At 36.0% G+C, this 22,018-nt stretch overlaps 2 protein-coding genes and 1 long non-coding RNA gene across 9 annotated transcripts; 1 reads left to right on the top strand and 2 right to left on the bottom strand.

Moving 5' to 3' along the window:
• Positions 1–4,590: 4,590 nt before the first annotated feature.
• LOC107305037 lies at positions 4,591–5,518 on the bottom strand. Its single transcript, XR_001551154.1, has 3 exons — positions 5,268–5,518; positions 5,021–5,168; positions 4,591–4,918 (listed from the first exon to the last, which is right to left on the bottom strand). It is a non-coding gene; the product is annotated as an uncharacterized LOC107305037 (long non-coding RNA).
• A 2,920-nt stretch (positions 5,519–8,438) lies between these two features.
• Positions 8,439–19,668, top strand: LOC107305604. 6 transcript variants are annotated; one of them, XM_015843851.2, is made up of 6 exons: positions 8,439–8,565; positions 8,647–8,783; positions 10,590–10,678; positions 10,766–10,884; positions 16,817–16,893; positions 19,073–19,668. In XM_015843851.2, the coding sequence occupies exons 2-6, from the start codon at positions 8,723–8,725 to the stop codon at positions 19,192–19,194; spliced, it is 468 nt and encodes a 155-aa protein (XP_015699337.1). In that variant the 5' UTR covers positions 8,439–8,565; positions 8,647–8,722; the 3' UTR covers positions 19,195–19,668. The 6 variants fall into 6 exon arrangements, with proteins under 6 accessions (XP_015699337.1, XP_015699335.1, XP_015699336.1 ...); XM_015843849.2 differs by having other exon boundaries at positions 8,439–8,783; XM_015843850.2 differs by lacking the exon at positions 19,073–19,668 and adding an exon at positions 18,692–19,026 and having other exon boundaries at positions 8,439–8,783.
• LOC102713129 lies at positions 17,662–21,711 on the bottom strand. Of its 2 annotated transcripts, none has more exons than XM_006644085.2 (5): positions 21,677–21,711; positions 21,434–21,607; positions 18,989–19,083; positions 18,323–18,426; positions 17,662–18,150 (listed from the first exon to the last, which is right to left on the bottom strand). In XM_006644085.2, exons 1-5 carry the CDS (start codon positions 21,702–21,704, stop codon positions 17,973–17,975), a joined length of 579 nt encoding a protein of 192 aa, XP_006644148.2. In that variant the 5' UTR covers positions 21,705–21,711; the 3' UTR covers positions 17,662–17,972. The 2 variants fall into 2 exon arrangements, with proteins under 2 accessions (XP_006644148.2, XP_015699341.1); XM_015843855.1 differs by having other exon boundaries at positions 17,662–18,109.
• Positions 21,712–22,018: the final 307 nt, after the last annotated feature.

The following is a 22,018-nucleotide window of genomic DNA, read 5'->3' as shown; positions in this document are numbered from 1 at the left end:
TTAACTTGTGAGTTTAATCATTCATCTATAATTTGGTTGCAATCTATCTTGTTCTTGTTTATGTTCTTGGATTGACAAGTAGGGGTTAGTCTTCTCGGCGAGGTTAACCAAGTTTCGACACGGTTGATAACCAGAGGAGATGTTGTGCTATGATTTCGGTGCTCAAGGGCATGTTCGTTTAGAAGTCGGATCGAGTTGTGTCGTGACTCCACCAAATTGAGTGATTATTAGAACCTTTTGGAAGATCAGGAACCATTGCACGCATCATAGGGCCTTTGTCACCTGGTTCAATCTAGAGAAGACTCACTATGAGGAAAAGTTCTTTTCGTTCTCCCCTCCCTCTCCCATTGTTTTGCTATAGTTTGTAAATTTATTATTTTTTCATATTCTTAAATTTCACTAGCTATTAGGGAGTCACGAACGTCTGTCCAAAAGAAGGATAGACTGTGGTTTCAGTTTAAAAGAAACTAGGGAAAAATAAAAACCCTAAAAAACGAGGACAAAATCAATTTTAGACATTAAAACAGGGGTACAAACGAAATTTTGTCCATTTAATTCTCACATAGGTTAAAACCAAATCATTTTCATGGTGCATACTAAAGAACTATAGATACGAACTTGCTGCTACAAATAGATTTGTGAAATCTATTTGGAAAATTGGCATTTAAGGAAAATAACCATAAGCGTTCCTTGCTATTACCCTTGCAATCGCTAATTTTCGTGATGGTTTGCTGAGTACTTTTGTACTCATTATTCCTCTATATAAATCTCTAGCAAAGTGTTGAAGAGAAGCATTTGTTAGTAAGCTTACGTACATAACAGGATGTCGAAGCGCTGTCTATTTTCTAGGTGTCGTTTACCCCAGTCGGCTGCCTGTGGCATGTCAGCTTGGCCCTCCTGTTTCCTTTTGTCTTCTGGTATTGTTCTTTGATAAGGTATTGGTGTAACCTATTATTGTAAGTAACACTTTAGGCTTGTTTCTTTCGTGATATGCTATGATTCAGCTATGTACGCGTGTATCTTGAAAAAGTACGAGGAGCTATCCTGTTTTTAGTGTAAAATTTCGTATATGCAGTTACTTGTACCTGGAAGCTAACAAAATTTATTCTCAAAATTTTGGTATATAGAAATACTTGTTATATTATGAGTAATTCTACAGAAGGTAATAGGAGGTATCATATTTTAAATTTTCAAGTACAAAACTTTGATAAATCTATTTAATTTGTACTACGAGTTAAAAAAAATTGACCGTAAATTTTACTACCTCTGCTTTATAATGTAAGATGTTTGATTTTTTTTACAATATTTGATCATTCGTCTTATTCAAAAATTTAGTACAAATATAAAAATGACAAGTTATGTTTAAAGTTATTTTAATAATAAAGTAAGTCACAAGCAAAATAAATAATATTTTTATAATTTTTTGAATAAAACAAATGGTCAAATATTATAAGAAAAAAGTTAAACATCTTATATTACAATTAGGTAAACATATTGTCTCCTGGCAGGGGAATTCGGTTTTGGTATTTAGATTGACAATCCCACCGTATGGTCGTACGACTATTCGATATATATATACACACACATCGGTTTCCTTCGCTTTAGTTTCGTATTAAGTCAAAATTTTTAAGTTTAACTAAATTTATAAAAGAATTCAACATCCATAACAACTAATTTGATACATTTGTGTAACAGAATATTTTGTACACTGTATTTTCTAAGAAAAATCTATCCATAATGATGCTTCTCTGAAATTTAGTCAAATTCACACCGTAATAACCGGATCTGAACAAATAGTTAATAATTACAGCATTTTAGCTTGTCAGAATCATTAAATGCTATGTGCAGCCGAGTCAATGACGTTCGTTCATGGAAACACATGGGCTTCTACTACTATTAATTAAGGGTGAATAGCTCCATTGAACATTCAAATTTCACATAAGGCTCAGTTTAGTCCTTGACATTTAATCTATTCATTTTACTCCTGTAAGTTTTAATTTTAATTTAAACTTGTCGTTAGACCCACTTAGAAATCGTATGGTTAAACCTAATCAACATATCTCATGACAAATGATTGTTATACCCCTCATTCACATATATCTAAGAAAAAGAAAAAATAAGCCTCACTATTTATGCAGTAAAACTATATCTTTTGGAAACTTTATATATACCCAACTTTCTATTAGACATACATCCAATAAGAATATGATGATATTTTCTTGAAAATTTGTGGATAATGAATTTTTGTATATGCACAATATTTTTTTGTAAAGATGAAAATAATTATTTACTTCCAAGGTATGCAGAGTAAAGCTAAACTCTCATGTGCATTTGATAAAATAATGGAGAGTACATATACAATGCTATTTATTTATTTTTTTTCTAGTGTATGCAATTCCAAGCTAAGGGCAAATGCGATATTTTCTAATACAAATATTGAGTGTGATTAGCCATGTGGCACATCATGTGGATCCAAGTACGATTTTAAGCCAAAGCAAATAATTGGAGGATGTGTATGAACAAAATAAAAAGCTCAAGCACTAAATGGAGCATTCAATAAAACTTAAGGGACTAGATTAGATATTCACCTATTAATTAACTACAATTTGAGGTTATCAACTCATATATATGCGCCATCGATCAGAGGTTTAATCTCATCCAACATCACCTATGTGGAAGCCAGGGATGCGAATCTCGGCGCGGTAACTTGCCGAGATGCGATGTGGTTAGTGCTGGCTGAGAGGTTTTTAATTTAGATTTGGAATATAGCAGGTACTATATATTATATACTTAATTCAATTTCGTGCAGACCTGTATCGATACACATATTTGACCATTAATCTTGTTCAAAATTTTGTGTCAACATACCGTAAAGTACTTTGAGTTGTAAGTAAAATATATTTAGTAATATATTTAATTATAATAAAATAAATAATAATTACATATGTTTTTTAATAAATTGAACGGTCAAACGGTATAATCAATTTAAACATAAAAAAATCTTTTATACCATACGAGTACAAAAGATTACATATGAATTCTTACGAGAGCACCAATATAATGTCAACCCTAGCAATCAATCTGTTGGCAAATACATATATATTTAATACAAATGTCAGGTTAGTGGACCTAGACATTCGTGCCTTAAGCCGTAAATTAAAAGTTTATATAGTGTAATAGAATTTTGTGGGTCTACTATTGTGCAAATTGCATATATGCATCATGGCTATGGACGACGAGTCCCGGCCAGGCACAGGCCGGAGATCAACGATATGCTAGGTTGATCATGGAGGCATGCATGACCAGCTAAGCCTTTCCATTGGGCAAAGCCTTCCGGTATGTTCCTAGCTACTTCTCTTTACATCCGAAGATTAATTCATCACCCTACGCTTACTATATACACATATATCATCTTTTTCTTCCTTGTTTATCAACGGCTTTTAGTTCATCACCCTACGGTTTTCTGCTGTTTTTGTTTTCCCTTCGGTTGCTTATCAATGGTAAATACTGAATTAACGATCATATCTATCATCTGGATCATCTTTTAATTCGTTGTTCGTAAGGTGAAATAGGGACCCAGATAAGAGCTCCGCGACAGTAATATATGTAATACGTTATCCATTCATATTCTGGTTAGAAGCTTTTATAGATTGTGTGATGTCTCCATTACTCCAGTCATTGTAGATACGATGTGTCCCTCCTTTTACAGTGTTAACTGTTCATCATGATGCGTTGGTTTTCTCTGCTGTCTTGTGTTCCACGAGTGCTTATGACGATGGTGTATTTTATCTCAGATTTAGGAACCCAAGCAAAATTTGTTATGAAAGTGTGGTACTGAGGGCAGTTTCGAAACATTTGGTTTGGTCCTAGCTCAGCAAAATATATGGGAATCGATGGTTCATCTATTTGATGTGGTGATGGCTGGACTTGAGAGGGTCAATCTTCATGGTTCAAGTCGTACTGTCAATGGTTTACACACACATACACACACAGCTACCTACACTTTGATAGAGGTTTTAGTTAAGAGAATCACGAATTTATTGCTTGATTCAATCTGTTGAGAATTCCTAGGGCCAACATGAGGGTGTACATATGTGCGCTTGCTGTGTGAGAGTAGGATTTTTAGTATTTTTTAACATTTTTCTTATTTCTTTAATTTTTGAAACTAACAATCTAAAAATATATTTCCAAATCTAAACGTTTCGGCTTTGTCAGTCTAGCTGGAGTGACAGAAGAATATGTCCACGCCAGTCATGTGCCGGTGTTATTTTGTCACTCAGCAGGGTGACATGGACAAAAAGTGTTAGCTTTAGAAATGAGTTTCAAAGGGGTTTAGTTTTCAAATTAGCAATAGAAATTTGAAAGAAAAAATAAAAAATCGTGAGTGAGGGGTGAGGGGTGAGGGGTGAGAAGGAGAAGATATATCAGCACAAATAATGTCAATACCGTATTGGAATACATTAGATATGCAAACAAATATGAATTATTTCAAATAATAAGGATTGAATAGATGACAAGAATATACAGAGCTAAATTTTTCTTTGAACATGGAAACCATCCATGAAAATAGTAAACACTCACAGCACGGCAGGTAATTAGGTCATTTGATCAAAATATTCATCATTTTACGAAAAGAGATGAGCAATTAAGCTCAACATGTACAACCAGGGCCGGTCCTCACATTTAGTGGGCCTAGGGGCAAAACAAAGATGGAGGCCCTCACATACAAAAAAAAAAAATCTTTCCATTTTTTTCTTTTTTCACTTCCAGATGAATACTTCATAATTCTAGATGATATTTTAGAAGCAACAGTAGTACCTTTGATGTGCAAATTGATCAAAATCTGATAATCTGAAACTGTGCTAATGAAACATCAATACCTCAGTCCTCAAACTTTGTTCTCTGAAAAGAAAAACACCTGAAAATATATCATGTAGTATTTAGAAACTTTGCAAAATAACAGAAATCACATAGTTCTACATACACAATATATTATAGGCTTGTAGCCAAGAAATTGTACCAATGGAGCAGCGGACCGAATCACCAAAGACTGCAGACGATCACAGATCGGCTAATCTGAATGACTGCAATCTGAATCACTGAAACTGAATGAAATCTTTAGCAGAGGGGAAAACGAATTTGCAGGAACTAGCACTGCAAGTCAGGGGCTGGGGTTCCCCAGGCATGGATTGGTATTTAAGGATTCAACAGGAAATTAAAGAAAGAAATCAGAGAGGAGAGTATACTGCATCTGCATGTCTGCATACCATGGATGCAACGGGTAACAGGAGTTGATTTGGAGTAGATTCGTTGCAAACTGCAGACAAGTAGCTGGAGATCGATAAAATTGGATGATTTCCCTCCATTAATCCTGCCGGCATGGCACTTCAAGCGAAGAGGCGGCGTTATCTGCGCTTGTTTTGGGAAGAAACAAACAGAGAACCTGAGAACGAACAGAATCGCCTGGGGAACATCACACGTCAGAATGACCGACGAGGCGAGGACGATTCACGTTCTACGGCCGGATGGATCATACTGGGCCATATTTGTTCATTAGGCCAAATACAATTATATTGAATTGGTTATATATATATATATATATATATATATATATATATATATATATATATATATATATATATATATATATATATATATATATATATATACATATACATATACATATATACATACATATACATGTATGGGCTGGGGGCCTATCTCCTGGGGGGCTCAGGGCGGTCGCCCCGACAGACCTGGCTCAGGGCCGGCCCTGTGTACAACATATAAAATACCTAACAAAAATAAGTCAGTGTATAATAGTGCACTCGGTGTGGTCAGTATAAAAATAAGTTGATATTTTGTAACGAAAATAAATCAGTGTAGAATAGTGTACTCTGTTCTTTTGGAGCCCTGGCTTTAAACATAAGTTTACACATTGTGCGATTTTTTTGTTTGTTGGATCGTAGGAGCATGCATCTTCTGAGTAGTTCCATGGTAAGCTAGCTCTACAAGAGTACAAGCAGAATGGTATTGTCATATAAACCTTATTCAATAGTAGCGGCATGAATTGTGACAGGACCAAGAACAATCACCCACCAAAAAGTGACTTGTTTCTATTAGAGAGACATTTCCTATTCGTCCCGGTCCTGACTCCTGAACAGGAGGAGGGAAATTGAGCTAAAATACCGTTTTCTCCAAGCCAAACGTGACTAATTAATGAGATTTTCTATTGTTTGGCAAACAATCACCAAGTACGCAGTTTATCCTTCGAATGTGTATGGTGAGTGGGGTTGTTTATCGTTGCATCCGCAGCAGGAAAGTCATTTATAAACTGCTGAATTATAGTGTGCTAATGTTTCTTCTTTCATCCTGAAAAACTACGGTAGAACAAAATCATATATTCTCCCTCTCATAAATTACAGTGTGCTAATGTTCGCTCCCGTAAACACACACAATTTGGAAAACTGGAGTTGTAAGGATCGCCATGATTTTTTGCATGCATGCTTACAACCATGCATATCGACAGGTTTTGCTAATGAACCTAAATAAGATCAAGACGGAAAACTGAGAGAAGAAACAATTCTTATCACATCCCACTAAATTCATTATATATATATATATAGATATATATATATATAAAGTTATATCATAAAATAAACTGGGAAATTCTATAAAAAATATAGATCTTAATTCCTTGTTTACCAGCTCGGGAACAACACCAACAATGCCTCATCTAGCTCGGGAACGGAAGAGTTCTCAGGGTATGGTCTCAATATAACTCCAGTGCTAAATATGTTTCTTGTAGATGCTTTTATTATGATTAGCATACTCATGTTTAGCACAATTACAAGATCAATACGCTTAGAAGTCGTGATCAATATTTTATTTTTTTGGATTAAAATACGCTGAGTAACGACCAAATTTTGAACAATCCAAATACTTTCTAGGTCTTTTTTGGTACTTGACTTTGCTGCAACCTTAAAACCACGTGCTTTTGATGGTTCGAAGTAGGGTTGATGAAATCGCGGTAGGGGCATACGACTTTAGGTGGAATTAAAAAACATTGAGGATATTTGAACAAAAATATATTTGGTAGAGATTGATTTGTACTGATGCTTGGTGAAAGAAATACATGAAAAACAAGTTTAAACACAAGAACAAGTGAAAACAATAAAATGCATTGTGCAAGGGCAGTCCAACCGTGGTAATTGTGGTTTTTATTGCCGAAGCCATGCGGTTTGGTAGAGATTGATTTGTACTGATGCTTGGTGAAAGAAATACATGAAAAACAAGTTTAAACACAAGAACAAGTGAAAACAATAAAATGCATTGTGCAAGGGCAGTCCAACCGTGGTAATTGTGGTTTTTATTTCCGAAGCCATGCGGTTTGGGCGTCAGCACCTTAATGGCACCTTTACCACCCCTAAAACCGTGATAACCGTCATTTATTTGGTTTCTTCCATAAAACTGATTATTTGTAGTTTCTAATTTATGTATTTAAAATGTATCTAAATGCTTTAGGTGTGTGCATGCTTTGATTATGTAATTGATATGTAGACATTTTATAATAATTGCTTGTAGGAAGACGGTTAATTTCTAGTCTAGCTATCATGTTATAATAATTGTTCGCATATACAAGGTTGTGTGGAAAATGTGAAATGAAGTTGGTAGTCAGTATGTGAATTATTTGTAGCTATCTAGGCAAATGTTTGTACGTTGTAGGGTCAAGGTTATATGAAAGATCAAAATCATAGTTGCTACTTGTTGGAATTATCTATAGGTATAGATTTATAATTTTGGGATTTGATTTTTGGCTCTATCTTGGATATGCACTTTAGGTCCATTACTTAGTTGATTTTCGGTTTTACCTGCATATGATTTAAATAATTGGTGCACATTCCGTTCTCCTAACTGGACAGCTCTGTTATATATTAATTTCTTCAAGTTCGACATGGGGAGATGAGGTCGCAAACACGATTTTATATTTCCTGATACTAATTGGAACAAGAATTACATAATGATACCCCAAATTTCTCCTTCCGCTGACTTTTTGAAGAGCTAATATATATTAAACTTTTGCTTGTTAAGTTAGAAAACCGAAAGATTCGATGGTATTGGTAGCATACCTCAGCAATGTGCGCGACAACTAATAACAACGCGGAAACAGTAGTAGATGCTAGAGCATGGTATTGTTTAACCAAACGTTTGTTTCAGCTTAGACTATTATAATCTGAATTATAGAAAATAATCTAAAACAAACTATTAGATAATTATTAGATTACCGTGATAGCTAATAATAATTTAGGTCACCGATTTCTGCAATATGATAAATAAAATCTTTTTTAGATTATTAGGATGCTAAATACCAAATAACCTGGAATACATTTATACAATATATTAATCTTGCCCTAATTAACCATTTAACCTTGCCCTAATTAACCACGCACCTGCCGCAACAAGCTAGAGCCGTCGGGGGCAATCCGCATCGAAGCGCTCGCAGATCTTGCGGTGCTAGCTGCTGCGGGAAACCCTAGCTCGGAGATCTTCGCGCTGCTGCCGCGGGTCCGTACATATGGGGACTCCGAGTAAGCTTTGCGTTTCTTTCGATGCATCTGTGCCGCGATCCAATCAGTTCGCCCTCAGGGCTATTAAGCGTTTAGCAACGGGGAAATATGAGGAGATCTGCGTACTAGTCGGCGTGGATCGGGCCTACGAAAGCATGGTTTCGGATGATCCCGTACTCACTCGGGTTATCTCTTCTCTGAGGAGGAACCGTACAGGTTTGCGATCGGAGTTTTTTTTTCCTTTTCTATTTCATTCCGCAGATCAATCTGGATGTTCTTGGTTTCCGTACCTTCATTGCTACGAGGTTCGTGAGATGGTATACAATTTCTGTTTTAAAAAGATCAATTGTCGTTGATTCCGGACCAGGGCACGCAGTCCTAAATTTCTGGGTAATTAACCTAATTTTTTGATTGTTCAACATCGGACAAAGAGGACATGTTTCCACATCATATTGAATTCTTCGATTTATCTGGTAGCTCTGTTGGCAATTTCATATGTAGTTCACCGGACATATATGTGCAGTTGCCTATACATGCAATGACAGATCTAAAGCGGGGCTATAGGGGCTTGAGCCCGCTACAAGCTGGATACGAAGGAGATTGAGAGTAAAATGAGAGGGGGAGGAAGGAGAAGACAATAAATACCACTCTATCAAAATCGTTCATTGGCCACTGGTTATGCACGTAGTATCCAAATCATGTATACACGGTGTTCAAATCACCAATTAATAGGATATTAATCATGTTATCTAATTATATGCACTGTCTAACTAGTCATAGATTAGTGACACTGTTGCCATGACCATCTTTACCAATCCCATATGAGGGACTGCCACAGCAGTATTACAAAATACGCCCGAACTATTCTGATACCTAAGCCCGATATGGATCCATTTATAGATATTGAATTGTCATGGGCATGTTGTCCATGTTCTAACAATCCGTTGCGTGGGCACGTCTCCCATGGTTCAAACACAATGCATTTCGTGGGAATGTTATATATATATACAAGTTTCTGATATGGTCTTTCTAAAACAAGTTTTTTTAATTTGTAGTAATTAATTCATCCATTATATCCTCAAATAGCTATAAAAAAATTATACAATCCTTCCTCCTCTGAATCTAAAAGCACCACTTTAATCCCTACCGGGTTTATAAAAACCAACACTGATGAGCCGACAAGGATACCCTTTATATACAACTATCCGTATTAACCAAACTTAATGAATTTCTCACCAGCCATGTGATGGGAACTCTTGGTATTTTGTACGTCTTTATCCCGTCAAATACAAGTAACAGCCCTATATTTCATGCATGTATTGATCGACATGCAATTAACTCCAGTACAATGCACATTGATTACTTCGTTGGTGAAGGGACACCTAATTACTTAATCCCACACCGATAGTAATTTAACATCAATTTATTCAAAATTGCAAAAACACATATACAAACTTAATTATAGGCGTTTCCATTTTCATTACTTAATTTTATGCTGTAGCTAGGATTCAAGGAATTTCGTTATTTATTCTATTATATATATGTAGAGCAATTTTATAATCTTTGAGAAGGTACCATGAGGTAACAAAATTTTAGTGTAAAATCTGGCACCTCCTAGTACCTAGGTACAGATATCAAAATTTTACACTAAAATTTTAGTATCTCTTAGTACCTAATAAAATTGCTCATATATGTATTATTTCAAAAAGGGAGACACATACATGTCTACATGTTCCTAATTAATATAATTTCATTCTGTTCGTTAGTTATTTTTCATTTTGTTTGATCATCCTATATCATTTTATCGACGTACTGTTATGTATGAAATATCATATATATAACAGATCAGGATCGACAACTATGTTACAAACATATTTTATATGTTAAAAACTTGTGAAATTCTTATTTGTTGTCACGTAAACCTATGTTTACATAAGCTGTGATGTTTAAATTTTTATTGTTCGGAATTGAAATTATTTACTTCGTTCAAGGATTGATTTATACTCATCTTTAATTAATCAGTGTGGGTGCAACTTAAAGATCTAGACCACCTCCAAGGATGGTTTAATTGGTCCCGTGATTTCCAGAAAATGCTGATGAGCTCAATCACGGTAAATTCTTTAATGTACTTACAATGTCTGAAAGTTTCCTTACTTTATCTGATCTCTGATTTATTAATTCATTTTAACATCGTGCAGCACAATGTCAAAGTAATTCTACATGACGAAGATATAATACAGGACATGATTATTAAAGAAATTAGTGACGATAAGCTTCACCGTTCATATTTGCTATTTTCTAACGAGAATATTACAAGGTAAATGATTTAAAATATGTTAATAGTTTAGTTTTAGTACTTGTTTTCTTAGTACAGTTGATGGATTGGAAGACTATGTTACATCTACTATCATATGTAGCCAACGTTTGGTTTTTAGGCATTTTTAATGTTGATGCACGTCCCTGCTTGTTGGAGCATCCAATTATTCTATTAGAATTGGCATCCAAATTTCTGCTGAACCATGCAACCATATCCACCTGGCTTGGATCATCCAATGTAAGGTGGTGTACGGGTGAGGTTGTGCCTCAGTTGAATGGTTTGAATAAGTTCAAGTTGGACCATATTGAAAGTTCATGGAATAAAGTGAAATGGTTAGACGAATTTAAGGACCTATTGTGCATTTAACTATATCACATGTTTAGCTTGGTTACCTGAAAATAATATAATGTTATTCTATCGCTGCAAAAGGCTCTTGAGGAGTTCCGATTATTTGTATTGTAAATCGCAACTAAAATTGACAGTATTGCATTGAGAGAGTGAAAAGTCATAAATAATCTACAATGATTCGTTTTATGTCCGTGGTAGAAATTTAACTGCATGCTGTCATATGCAAAAAGCCCATAGTTGGGCGTTGTTTTAGAATTTTTATGTGTTTGTATGTACCCCATGGCAACCACAATTCAGGGCTGATACCACTGCAAATAATAAGTTAGACGGCCAGTAGTGCCAATTAAGTTATGACTCCATCAGTTTCATCTTATAAGGGTTTATGGTTATGTCTAAATTCATGTGTTGATTGATTAACGTATATTGTTTATATATATATATATATCTCAATTTATTACCATCCATATTAATCTAGACAAATTTACAAAACACTATATTGTGAAACTAAAGTAGGACCATACAAAAGTTACAACTTACTATAGGGAATAAAAGAGGTCTTTTACTTTCACTTGGCATATCCAGCTGTTATTCTTACCCTACCATTATAATTGGTAATTCTTGCATTTCCCGTGGTCTTAGTGACAAGCACGGGTGCATGGGGGCTTGGGGTTTTGTAGTCAAGAATGAATACGATGGGCCCCAGCAGCAAAGTTAAAATTAAGGACGTACGTAGCTTCCTTCTTCTGTAGTATCAATAAAAAAAGGAAACGATCGTGTATGAAATAATATCCCGATTTTATATATAATAGTTGCACATCCAATTAACAATGCGAAAAATAAAAATGTACTTGTTCTCAAGTCCAGAGAACTGAACTTAAACGCCAATTAATTTGTACAGCGTTGAAGTTTTAATTAATACTTGCCGATCTTGATGTATAGTTTAGATAACAATAAAATTTGTATATTTGTGTCATTTGGTGCCTTGTTAAGTTTCATGCCATATAGAAAACCACTCTAGATTTCATTATAGCGTACAATGGCCCGTATGCTTATAGTACGTATCTCATTGCACAGTATCTAAAACAGTGAATACTACACCAGGTTGTCATGATTAATTAATTTTCATATGTTAGAACTTGTGTCGATATGTTACAACAGGACTTAGAATTGTACTTAATAAAGATGTATGGCGAGTTAGCATCATTATCTGTAACTTGGTACCAACGGGAGTTATCATACGGAAATACACCACTTATAGCAAGGATAACAAGGTTCGGGGTACAGGACAGTTCGACTGGCTGGACAAAGGGAGCTAGATTGATAGGGTGTTCATCCTTACATTTGTTTGTTACCCTAATGACTACGCAATGCCGGCCATGGGCCGGGACATTGATTAGTTTGTGACATTCTGGAGTACATCCGGTTTCTTGACGGCGTGCATGAATATACTATTTGAATGACAATATTATTTTATCCTTACATATTCTGATTGTGCAGTGCTTGAATCAGTAATTAATAGATACCAGAAGGGTCAAAAATAATGCCCTAGGTGTTATGTTACGGTGGGAACTAGAGTTCTGATAGTTATATCCAATGACTTAACATCATTAAATGTACCATAAATTAAAAGATAGACACTAATATAAGTAGGATAGCATGGCGGTACTATGTTGGTGGGGGAACGAATGTTTTTTGAAACTCTATTTTACTATATTTTTCTCGGTTTTTACACGTAATTAAATAGCTATCCCTAAATTAGATAATCTTGATCTTTTAGCAATAAAGAACATGGCCGTGCTATTAACAAATATTGCATCGATGTGGCTATGTCATAGCGAGCCAGAGGTTGGTTTATAGCGTTATTTAATATTTTTTCGTTTTAAAATATAACTATTTAAATGAGATAAGGCATATTCTACATCGATCTTAGAATTATGAAACAATTAAATTTGTTGATATTTTTTTGACGGATGGAGGATGTATATAGCGGGTTCATCACGTCTTGCATGACCATTTATTAATTGCATGTAAATGAAAATATGTAGGGTTCCGCTGCTTTAATTTGGTTACTACATGCAGCTTTTGTGGATCAGGTATCTGCCAAAGACAGTGTTAAAGTTGATGTTATAACTTTTTGTTGGCATTTAATATCTAGCACTAACGTGTGAGATAGGTATATATATTGTCGAACTAAAATGAAAAGCTCATAAACTTTCATAGTGTTCTTCACTATAGACATGGTGAGATTTCTCGCTGCATTGAAAATAAAGTGAATTATTAGTGCATGATTAATTAAGTATTATGGTAAAAAATACACCGATTTAACTCTTTGCAAAATATGCTCATGGAAAAAGCTGAACCAGCCCCAGCCAACTTCTTTCCCAGACACTTCCTTATTAATGTTCCTTCGGATTCCATTGTTGGTAGTATAAGAAATATAATTTTAAGGAATTGTTTGGTTGATGCCTAAGCTTAGGCAAGTTATGGCATGTGGCAAAAGTATGGCTAAGAAATAGTTAGCCATAAGTATGGTAAGGGGTGGCTAGCGAGGCGTAAAGATCAATGGTTAGGATGAAAACACAGTGTTACCTAGGTTCAGGCTCTCAGTATACGAGATAATACTCTACTCCTGCTTGACGATTGTATTCTATTGTGTACAGATCAACTAGAGAATAACCTATCTGAATATGTTGTGTCCCCATGAGGGGTGCCCTTATCCCCCTTATATAATGGGGGATAGAGTTTATAGATATGGTAGAGTCCTGATCTGATTAGACTAAGATCTATCCTAATTCGGTTACAACTCAGATCCGGCATGCAATCCGGCAGTTACCAAACTCTGGTTTTTCACATACATATATAATTGCTTTCCTATTCGGTAATCTCCTACCACACATATATGTATAGTATACAGATACCCCTAGTCCAGGTATTCCACAAAACTCATAGCATGAGATAATTTCGGGCGAGAGAAAACCATGGCATACATCAAAGAACCAACAGCACTAGGATATGTATCCTTTGACATATATTCTATATCCTTATGAGTACTAGCACATTTTAAAGTTGATAATTTAAAGTGATGTGCAATTGGAGTACTAACAGAATTTGCATCATGCATATTGAAACGCTGAAGAACCTTCTTAATATAACTTTGCTGACTAAGAAACAACAAATCAGAATTTCGGTCTCAAGTAATTTCCATACCTAGAATTTTATTAGCAGCACCAAGATCCTCCATATCAAACTCACTACTCAATTGTTTCTTCAATGTAGTGATTTCTCCCTTGCTCTTGGTAGCAATCAGCATATCATCAACATATAACAGTAAGTATATAGGTGATCCATTAACAAATTTAATGTACACACAACTATCATATTCAAACATCTTAAAGTCATGTGACAAGTAACTGAATCGAACCTTTTATACCATCCACGAGCAGACTGTTTCAAATCATATAAGGATCTTTTCAATTTGCAAACATAATCCTCCTTACCAGGCACTACAAACTCTTCTGGCTGGTTCATGTATATCTCCTCCTCTGTCTATATAAAAATACAGTTTTCACATGTAACTGCTCAAGCTTAAGATCATGCATAGCAACAATACCGAAAAAAGTACAAATTGAACTATGCTTTAAAACTGAAGAGAACCAATCATTATAGTCAATACCAAAAATCTGACTAAAGCCTTTTGCTACTAACCTTGTCTTAAACTTTTGAGGCTTACTTAGAGACAAACCCTCCATTCTTTTGAAAATCCATTTGCAACGGACAAACTTCTTCTATTTTGACTAGCGAACAAGCTTCCAGGTGTCATTCAACTCACGAGATTGAATCTCGTCCTGTATAGCTGAGATCCACTTCTCATGATCTCTAGAAACAACAGCTTCAGTGTATGTAACTGGCTCATCGGTATTCTCCATCTGTTTAGCACAACTCAAAGCATAATGAACCATATTGCATTCCTCAAATAAATGGACTGGTGGTCCACAACTCCTCTTTGGTATACTATGTGTAATAGATTGATCCTATGGCTACAAAACAGGGGGTGAGTGTTGAACATTATCATGAGCATCATTATTAACAATTTCAGTTTCATGAACATCTACGTGCTCCTCCTCCATGCTTATATGTTGATGTTCCTCATCAGAACTATCTGGTATGACATTTGTGGACAAGTTGTCATTAAACATAATAGATTCATTAAAAAAAACACTCCTACTCGTCAAAGTATTTTTAGTATCAAGATTCCATAACTTATATCATTTTAATGTTGAACCATAACCCAGAAACATACACTTAAGAACTATAATTTTCCATTATCAACATGAGCATAGGCCATGTAGCCAAAAACTCTCAACTGTGAATAATCGGCAAGCTTACCCGACCATACCTCAATTGGAGTTTTCTTATTGAGTGTGATAGAGGGCGACCTATTGATCAAGTAGCATGCGGTGTTGGCAGATTGTGCCCAAAAACATCTGTTCATTTGAGCGTTGGACGACATGCAACAAGCCTTCCATATGATGGTCCTATTCATGCGCTCTGCCACACCATTTTGTGCAATGTGTATAGGATGGTGTGATGTCTAACAATGCCTTCAAGTAATCATTAAAAGCATCTAGACAAAATTCACCACCATTGTCGGTACAAAGGACTTTCACCTTCCTTCCAGTCTGTCTTTCTATCGTAACTTTCCACTCTTTAAAAGCAGCAAAAGTTTCATCTCTATATTTTAGGAAATAAGGTGACACTCTTATAGAATAATCATAAAAAATGGTAAGCATGTAATGAGCACCACCATGACAGACCTTACGAGAAGGCCCCCACAAATCAGCATGTATATAATCAAATATACCTTTGGTATGATGAACTGAGTTATTGAATTGTACCCTCTTGTGCTTACCAAAAATACAGTGCTCACAGAACTTCATGTTACCCTGAGTACAACCCACAAGTAGGTTTCTCTTCATCAATTCTGCCATACCAAGTTCACTCATGTGTCCAGGACACATATGCCAAATATTAGTCTTATTAGGTTCATTATTAGAAACATCAGCAACGGTAGCAGAACCATATAAAGTACTTCCTCTAAGTGCATATAACATTGCAGAATTCAGATCACCTATCATATAAACGAGAGAACCTTATGTTACCTTTACAACTTCATTTGAACCAGAGCATTTGTATCCTTCTGCATCAAGTGTGCTAAGAGAAATGAGATTTCTAGCCAACCCTCGTATGTGTCTCACATCTTTCAGCGTGCGTGTCAAACCATCATGTGTCTTGATCTGAATGGAGCCAATGCCCACAATCTCATGTGGGTTATCATCTCCCATACGCACAACATCTCCATTCTGCACAGACTTGTAAGAACTTAACCAATCTTTTGTTTATGCAGATGTGAAACGAACCTGTAGTATCTAGTATTCATTCATCAAAACTAGCAAAAACAACAAGACAGTCTCCTGAATCAGAGTTTTCAGCACCGGATACAACATAGGCCTTACCATCTGATTTCCTTTTCTCCTTATTTTGCAACTTCCAACATTCTTTGATGAAGTGATTTTTCTTCTTGCAGTACTTGCAAAACTTTTTATCTCTGGACTTCAAATGGCCTCTACTATTCTGGTTCTTCTCACGATCATTGCTGTCACTGTAAGTTTTCTACTCAGATCTGCCTAGGACCTACAATGCTTCGCCCTTTGAGGATGACATGTCCGACTGAACCATAGTACTCATCTTTTCCTTGTTCTGTAGTGCCTCATAAACTTTCAAAAGGGTTAGTTCATCATGACTTAATAGTGTGGTGTTACGGAAATTACATATGAACTAGGGAGTGAGCATAACAATAAGAAACATAATCTTCGTCATCAAACTTTACCTCCATCAACTCTAGGTCGGAAACGATCTCCTTGAAGATCAATATGTGATTCAACATTGAACCACCCTCGTGCCACTTGTTCGAGAACAACTTCATCTTCATATGCATCTTATTGCTTAGATCCTTAGATATGCAGATCGATTTCAACCAAAGTTCCAGTAGTTCATTCCTGCAATACTTCTTGTAAAATATCATTAGATAGATAAAGTTAAATTAGCGATACAGCCTCATGATCCCGCCGCTTCTCTTTAGCAGTCCAATCAGCCTTCCTCTTGCTGAAGCTTTCCAGCGCCTCATCAAGATTCAAGGATTGTGCCAGACCAGCCCGCATCTTAACTTGCCATGCTAAGAATCTTGTCTTGTAATCTAGCAGCGGTAGATCATACTTCATCGATGACATTGCGGAACCCTAATATGCAACGCTCTGATACCACTTTTAGGAAATGATCGGCAAATAAATGATGAACACATTATATCAATCACAGAAGATACGAAATTTAACGTGGAAAATCTTCCTAAAGCAGGAGAGAAAAAACCATGGGCGCCAGCCAGCAAATATCTTCACTATATTGGGATAATGTTACAACACCGCACGGCAGCTTACAAAATGAACTCAGTATAAAAAAATATTACAATATCGATCTAAGAACAAATGTCTTCCGTTTTAAGCATAACAAAAACATGGAACTTCACTCTTCTAGACTCGTCTCGAATGATGAACATATATTTCACGCCAAAAACTGAAGCTTCTTGAAGCAGGCCGCACAAATAAACGAAATCGATACTCATCAAAGAATTAGAGAAACAAAACCCATATCCAATAGGAGATGCTATTTCGAACATATAAGTGTGTTCATATAGTGCTCCATGCCCCAACCCTAACGTTGCTCGATGAAGAACGGAGGGAGCCTGACAAACTGTGTATGAATTCGTCTGCAAGACTTGCATCCACAAACACACAACGAACGGATCTACCACTGGGCTTCACACCTGTTATAGTAATTAAAATCTGTCCGTTGGGATCATCAATGCTGAAAAGAGCGCACATTAGTTTAGTAGCTATAACTTTCAAAGGATTGAGTAGAGAACATATTTTTACCAGAACTGTAGGGCATGTTTACGAAACATATAGAATACACTGAACAGTAGTATACAGGAGGACAATATATAGGTATAGCAAATTAATTAGCTATACCAACTTACACTCTCAAATTGGATATTTTTTCCTTTGCAAGATGAATTTTTATTGACTTCTCGGCAGCATGACGAACTGTCACGTCGCTATACAGCAGCGCATATACATTCTTCTGCAAAAGATCAAACACATTACGGATGTTGTATAGATATAATGATCAAAGATACGATGAATATTTCCCTTCTTCTTTTTATGTGGACGGATAGCCAAATGTGACTGAAGCATTCATGCACACTTATTAAAAAAGTGGAAATTTGGCAGACATTTTACCAAATTGTCGAGTCATCTTCACAAATTCTCTGTTTTTATGTATTGTTATATTTTTAAAAAATGCCTTAATGAAACATCTTCAAATATGCTTTTTGAATGCTCTGCAGGCTGCAGCATTGTGCTATAAGGAAAACATTAATTCCAATAGCTTAGCTATTACCATCGGCAAAAGAGTTTCGACCATTGATTTAGAGTTTTAATACTAGTGGAAAAATAGTTTACTAATAAAATATGGTGGATGTGCTGGTATAAATAGATCTTATTTATTTAATTAGACAAAATAAATGGTCTAAATTATTTACTGTGGGTGCTGTAGAACACCTTTAACTCCAGTCAGAACAAATAATTCACTTTTAGTTCAGATATTTTTTTTTATTGGAAGGAGAGCATCATCTATTTGTTACCTTTTCATAACGATATATGCTGTGGTGTATCCTGGTCCAATTGGTGCCAAACATCTCCTTTAGCTCAGACTCGAAATATTTCAGGGAAACAAGAGCTGCACAGCATAAAAGATCAAAGTAAGTGCACATGGCGGAACCGTCAGGTGGATCCTATCTATAACATCCTATATCTCGATGACTCGATGGGACTGGACGGCTCTTTCTGATGTGGAACGGATCTTCAACTGAAGCCCTGAAGTTCTGAAGATTGGTCCATTTCCCTTCGGTTATCAAGACATCCCTAGAATTAGCAGCCTCACCTTAGCAGCTCAGGTCTTCGTACGAAATTGATACTTGGCAACTTGGGCGATTCAGATACTAAAAAACTGGGGAAAAAAACAGATACATGTACATACTACGAGCAATTCTTATGGAATATAATTAATTAACTGACCACAAACTACTGTACCCGAAAGTCCTTGAGAGTAGTTATTAAGCGTCCACATTTAATTGCTTCTCTGCTCTGGAATAAGGACCAGGGAGTAAGTAGAACACGATAAAATAAAAATAAAAAATATATCCGCACTTTAGATGAGACCAAAAAAGGAAAGAGAGATGACACACTAAAAATTTCACATCGGTATTTCGTTACATCTGATTTCACGTACTCCCTCCGTTTCGCAATGTAAGTCTTTCTAGCATTGTTTAGATTCATATAGATGCTAATGAATCTAGACATATATATAAATTATATACAATCATCAACCAATTAATTTAGACAAACCTAAAAAGACTTATAATATAAAACGATGGTATTAAACATTAAGCAATGCTGGTAAGACCAAGCACCTCATCAAACGATTAAAAGTTAGTACATCTTCAAAGGTGATGATGAAATAAACAGAGTATTCTTGAGGATGAGTTAGGATAGAGTTCTCAAGCACCTATGGTATCACTAGAAAATGATGAATGCATGGCTCAAAAGATGGAGTTTAAGGGCATGCTCACTACTTCAAACCCTAAATTCTAGCTAAAGAGTGGAGTTATGGGGTTCATCATTTTTTATCACTATAGCCTACTCCACTCTTTCTTGTTGATACAGTTAAGCTGTTTGGTTTGTTCCCAGCTATATAAAAGATAAGTCTGACAATGTAAAACTGGTCAAAATCTCATTATTGACAATTAATTGAGTACATGTGGATGTGGTTGTAGTATGAATTTTTGTAATGCTTCTAAATTTATGTCACACCACGGTCTATTGTCTACATACTTACAGCAGTACGAGTGCATAACTGGTATTTCCGAAAGAAAGAAAGTAAGTAATAAAGTGAGTCGGTACGCTCCAGAGATTGGGATGAACAGTCTAGATAGAAAGGACATAAAGTGAAAAGTCAACAAAAGAAATAATTATGGCTTCCAAAGAAAAAGAAATAACTACTAGACGTGTACCGATTTTTATTTGAGTCGAGACCATCGTATAAATTATTCTGGAGAGTACTCATATTATCTGTAAGATCATATGGAAAAGAAAGACATATCCGTCAGTAGAATTGGCGATGAAACTATATATTTGAATTTGATGACGAAAAATAAGCAGTATGTATATGTACGTTGTCTCCCTCAAATAGGAGAATCATAATGAATGTTACGAAATTAACATATATGTGGAGATCTGGTAGGATAATTTCCTTTGAATTCTTCAGACCATCGCATATCCAGTATGTGAGTAAAATATCTGTCTGTTACAATAGTAAGAAAGGAAAAATCGGAGCCCCTGTTCACTATAGTGGGTTAGATATAACCATGTTAATTAGAGGGAAAAATACTTCTCTGTTCCTTAATATAAGCACGTTGATCCAATACCAGGTTACTATATTTTACAACGGAGGGGTATACAGTGGGGCCATGTTTCGTATAGATCATTATGACCCGGATCCTCTATATAGTTTTATATCAAATGTTGTTTTATCAATGGAAACTAATAGCTGTGTATAAAATTTATTACCATCTATGTGCATTGAAAGAAAGAGCTAGAAAGTCTATTGTATATAAAATTTTATTATATCAATAAAAAGTAAGCTAAGAGTAATATGTCGAATTCAAATTACTTTCAGAATCTATAACATATACAACTATCAATCGAAATCAGAAGCTGATAAAAAATACTACATTAAACCCATCTATCTTAAAAATCAAGCTGCATGGAAATGTAAAATTCATAATTTTCTACCAATCTATGTAGACGGAGGCCCTGTCCTTTCTCGGAAAATTTCAGATTTGCTAGATCATTTGATTTTATCATACTACTTTAGGATATGAATAACTAAATCAAATACTGTCCAGTTATAAAGTTGCTTAAGAAAGATCAGATGATAAGTTTTTAGGTACAATACACCATCTACAAGTTCAGGAAGCATCCGCACGACAAACGAATCATCAATAGTAGGTAAATCAAAGAAAACTTACCACAATTCCACTCCTCCAGGGATCCCTGCACCCTTTCCTCCACAGGGTTTCCTGTATGAGCGGAAGAGCACTTTTGGACTTGTCGAACGAAGAAATAGATCCTCTTCTCTCCTTTCACCCCGTTCTTGGAGAACAATGACCAGCGGGGCCTCATCTTCTCCGGTTCTCCACGGGCTAACACCAAATTAGCCTGCTTCCTTTCTCTCAAGGAATATGAAGGGTTATTCTTGAAAGGCGGTGTACCTTGCCCGGGGCCGTGGAGACGCGCCATGGACGCGAAGCCAACGCGGCGAAGCAATGCCCAACTACGGTCTATTTGGCGAGCCAGCAGGAGGCCAACAACGTACTGGTATGTTAACGCGGCGAAGCAATGCCCCAACTACTGGTATGTTAACGAGTTCGGTACAATCTCGTTTCCTGGAAGCTGAAGCCGCCTGCAAGCTGTTGCTGAACCACGTCTTTTACCTGGTCATACTGCTTGGTGGAGTAGAGACTTGGGACCTGCTTTCGTGGGCCAGCCCACTGCATGGGAGGCCGGCACGGATGAAGGCACGGCCCGTATACAGGCTGGGCTCGTGCCTGGGA

Source organism: Oryza brachyantha, chromosome 1 (assembly GCF_000231095.2).
Source record: "Oryza brachyantha chromosome 1, ObraRS2, whole genome shotgun sequence".
NCBI classification, from domain to species: Eukaryota; Viridiplantae; Streptophyta; class Magnoliopsida; order Poales; family Poaceae; genus Oryza; species Oryza brachyantha.
Note: the sequence above shows the minus strand (reverse complement) of the source record. Positions and strands in the feature narration are given on the sequence as shown.

What these genes read in the sequence shown, in the direction of transcription:
- LOC107305604 (XM_015843849.2), top strand. Translation starts at nt 8,576, where the DNA reads ATGGGGACTCCGAGTAAGCTTTGCGTTTCTTTCGATGCATCTGTGCCG. An exon ending in TCTGAGGAGGAACCGTACAG is followed by an intron (nt 8,784 to 10,589) that starts GTTTGCGATCGG and finishes TTAATTAATCAG; the next exon opens with TGTGGGTGCAACTTAAAGAT. An exon ending in TGCTGATGAGCTCAATCACG is followed by an intron (nt 10,679 to 10,765) that starts GTAAATTCTTTA and finishes AACATCGTGCAG; the next exon opens with CACAATGTCAAAGTAATTCT.
- LOC102713129 (XM_006644085.2), bottom strand. Translation starts at nt 21,704, where the DNA reads ATGGCGCGTCTCCACGGCCCCGGGCAAG. An exon ending in TCTCCACGGCCCCGGGCAAG is followed by an intron (nt 21,608 to 21,676) that starts GTACACCGCCTT and finishes ATTTGGTGTTAG; the next exon opens with CCCGTGGAGAACCGGAGAAG. An exon ending in CCTGGAGGAGTGGAATTGTG is followed by an intron (nt 19,084 to 21,433) that starts GTAAGTTTTCTT and finishes TATGCTGTGCAG; the next exon opens with CTCTTGTTTCCCTGAAATAT.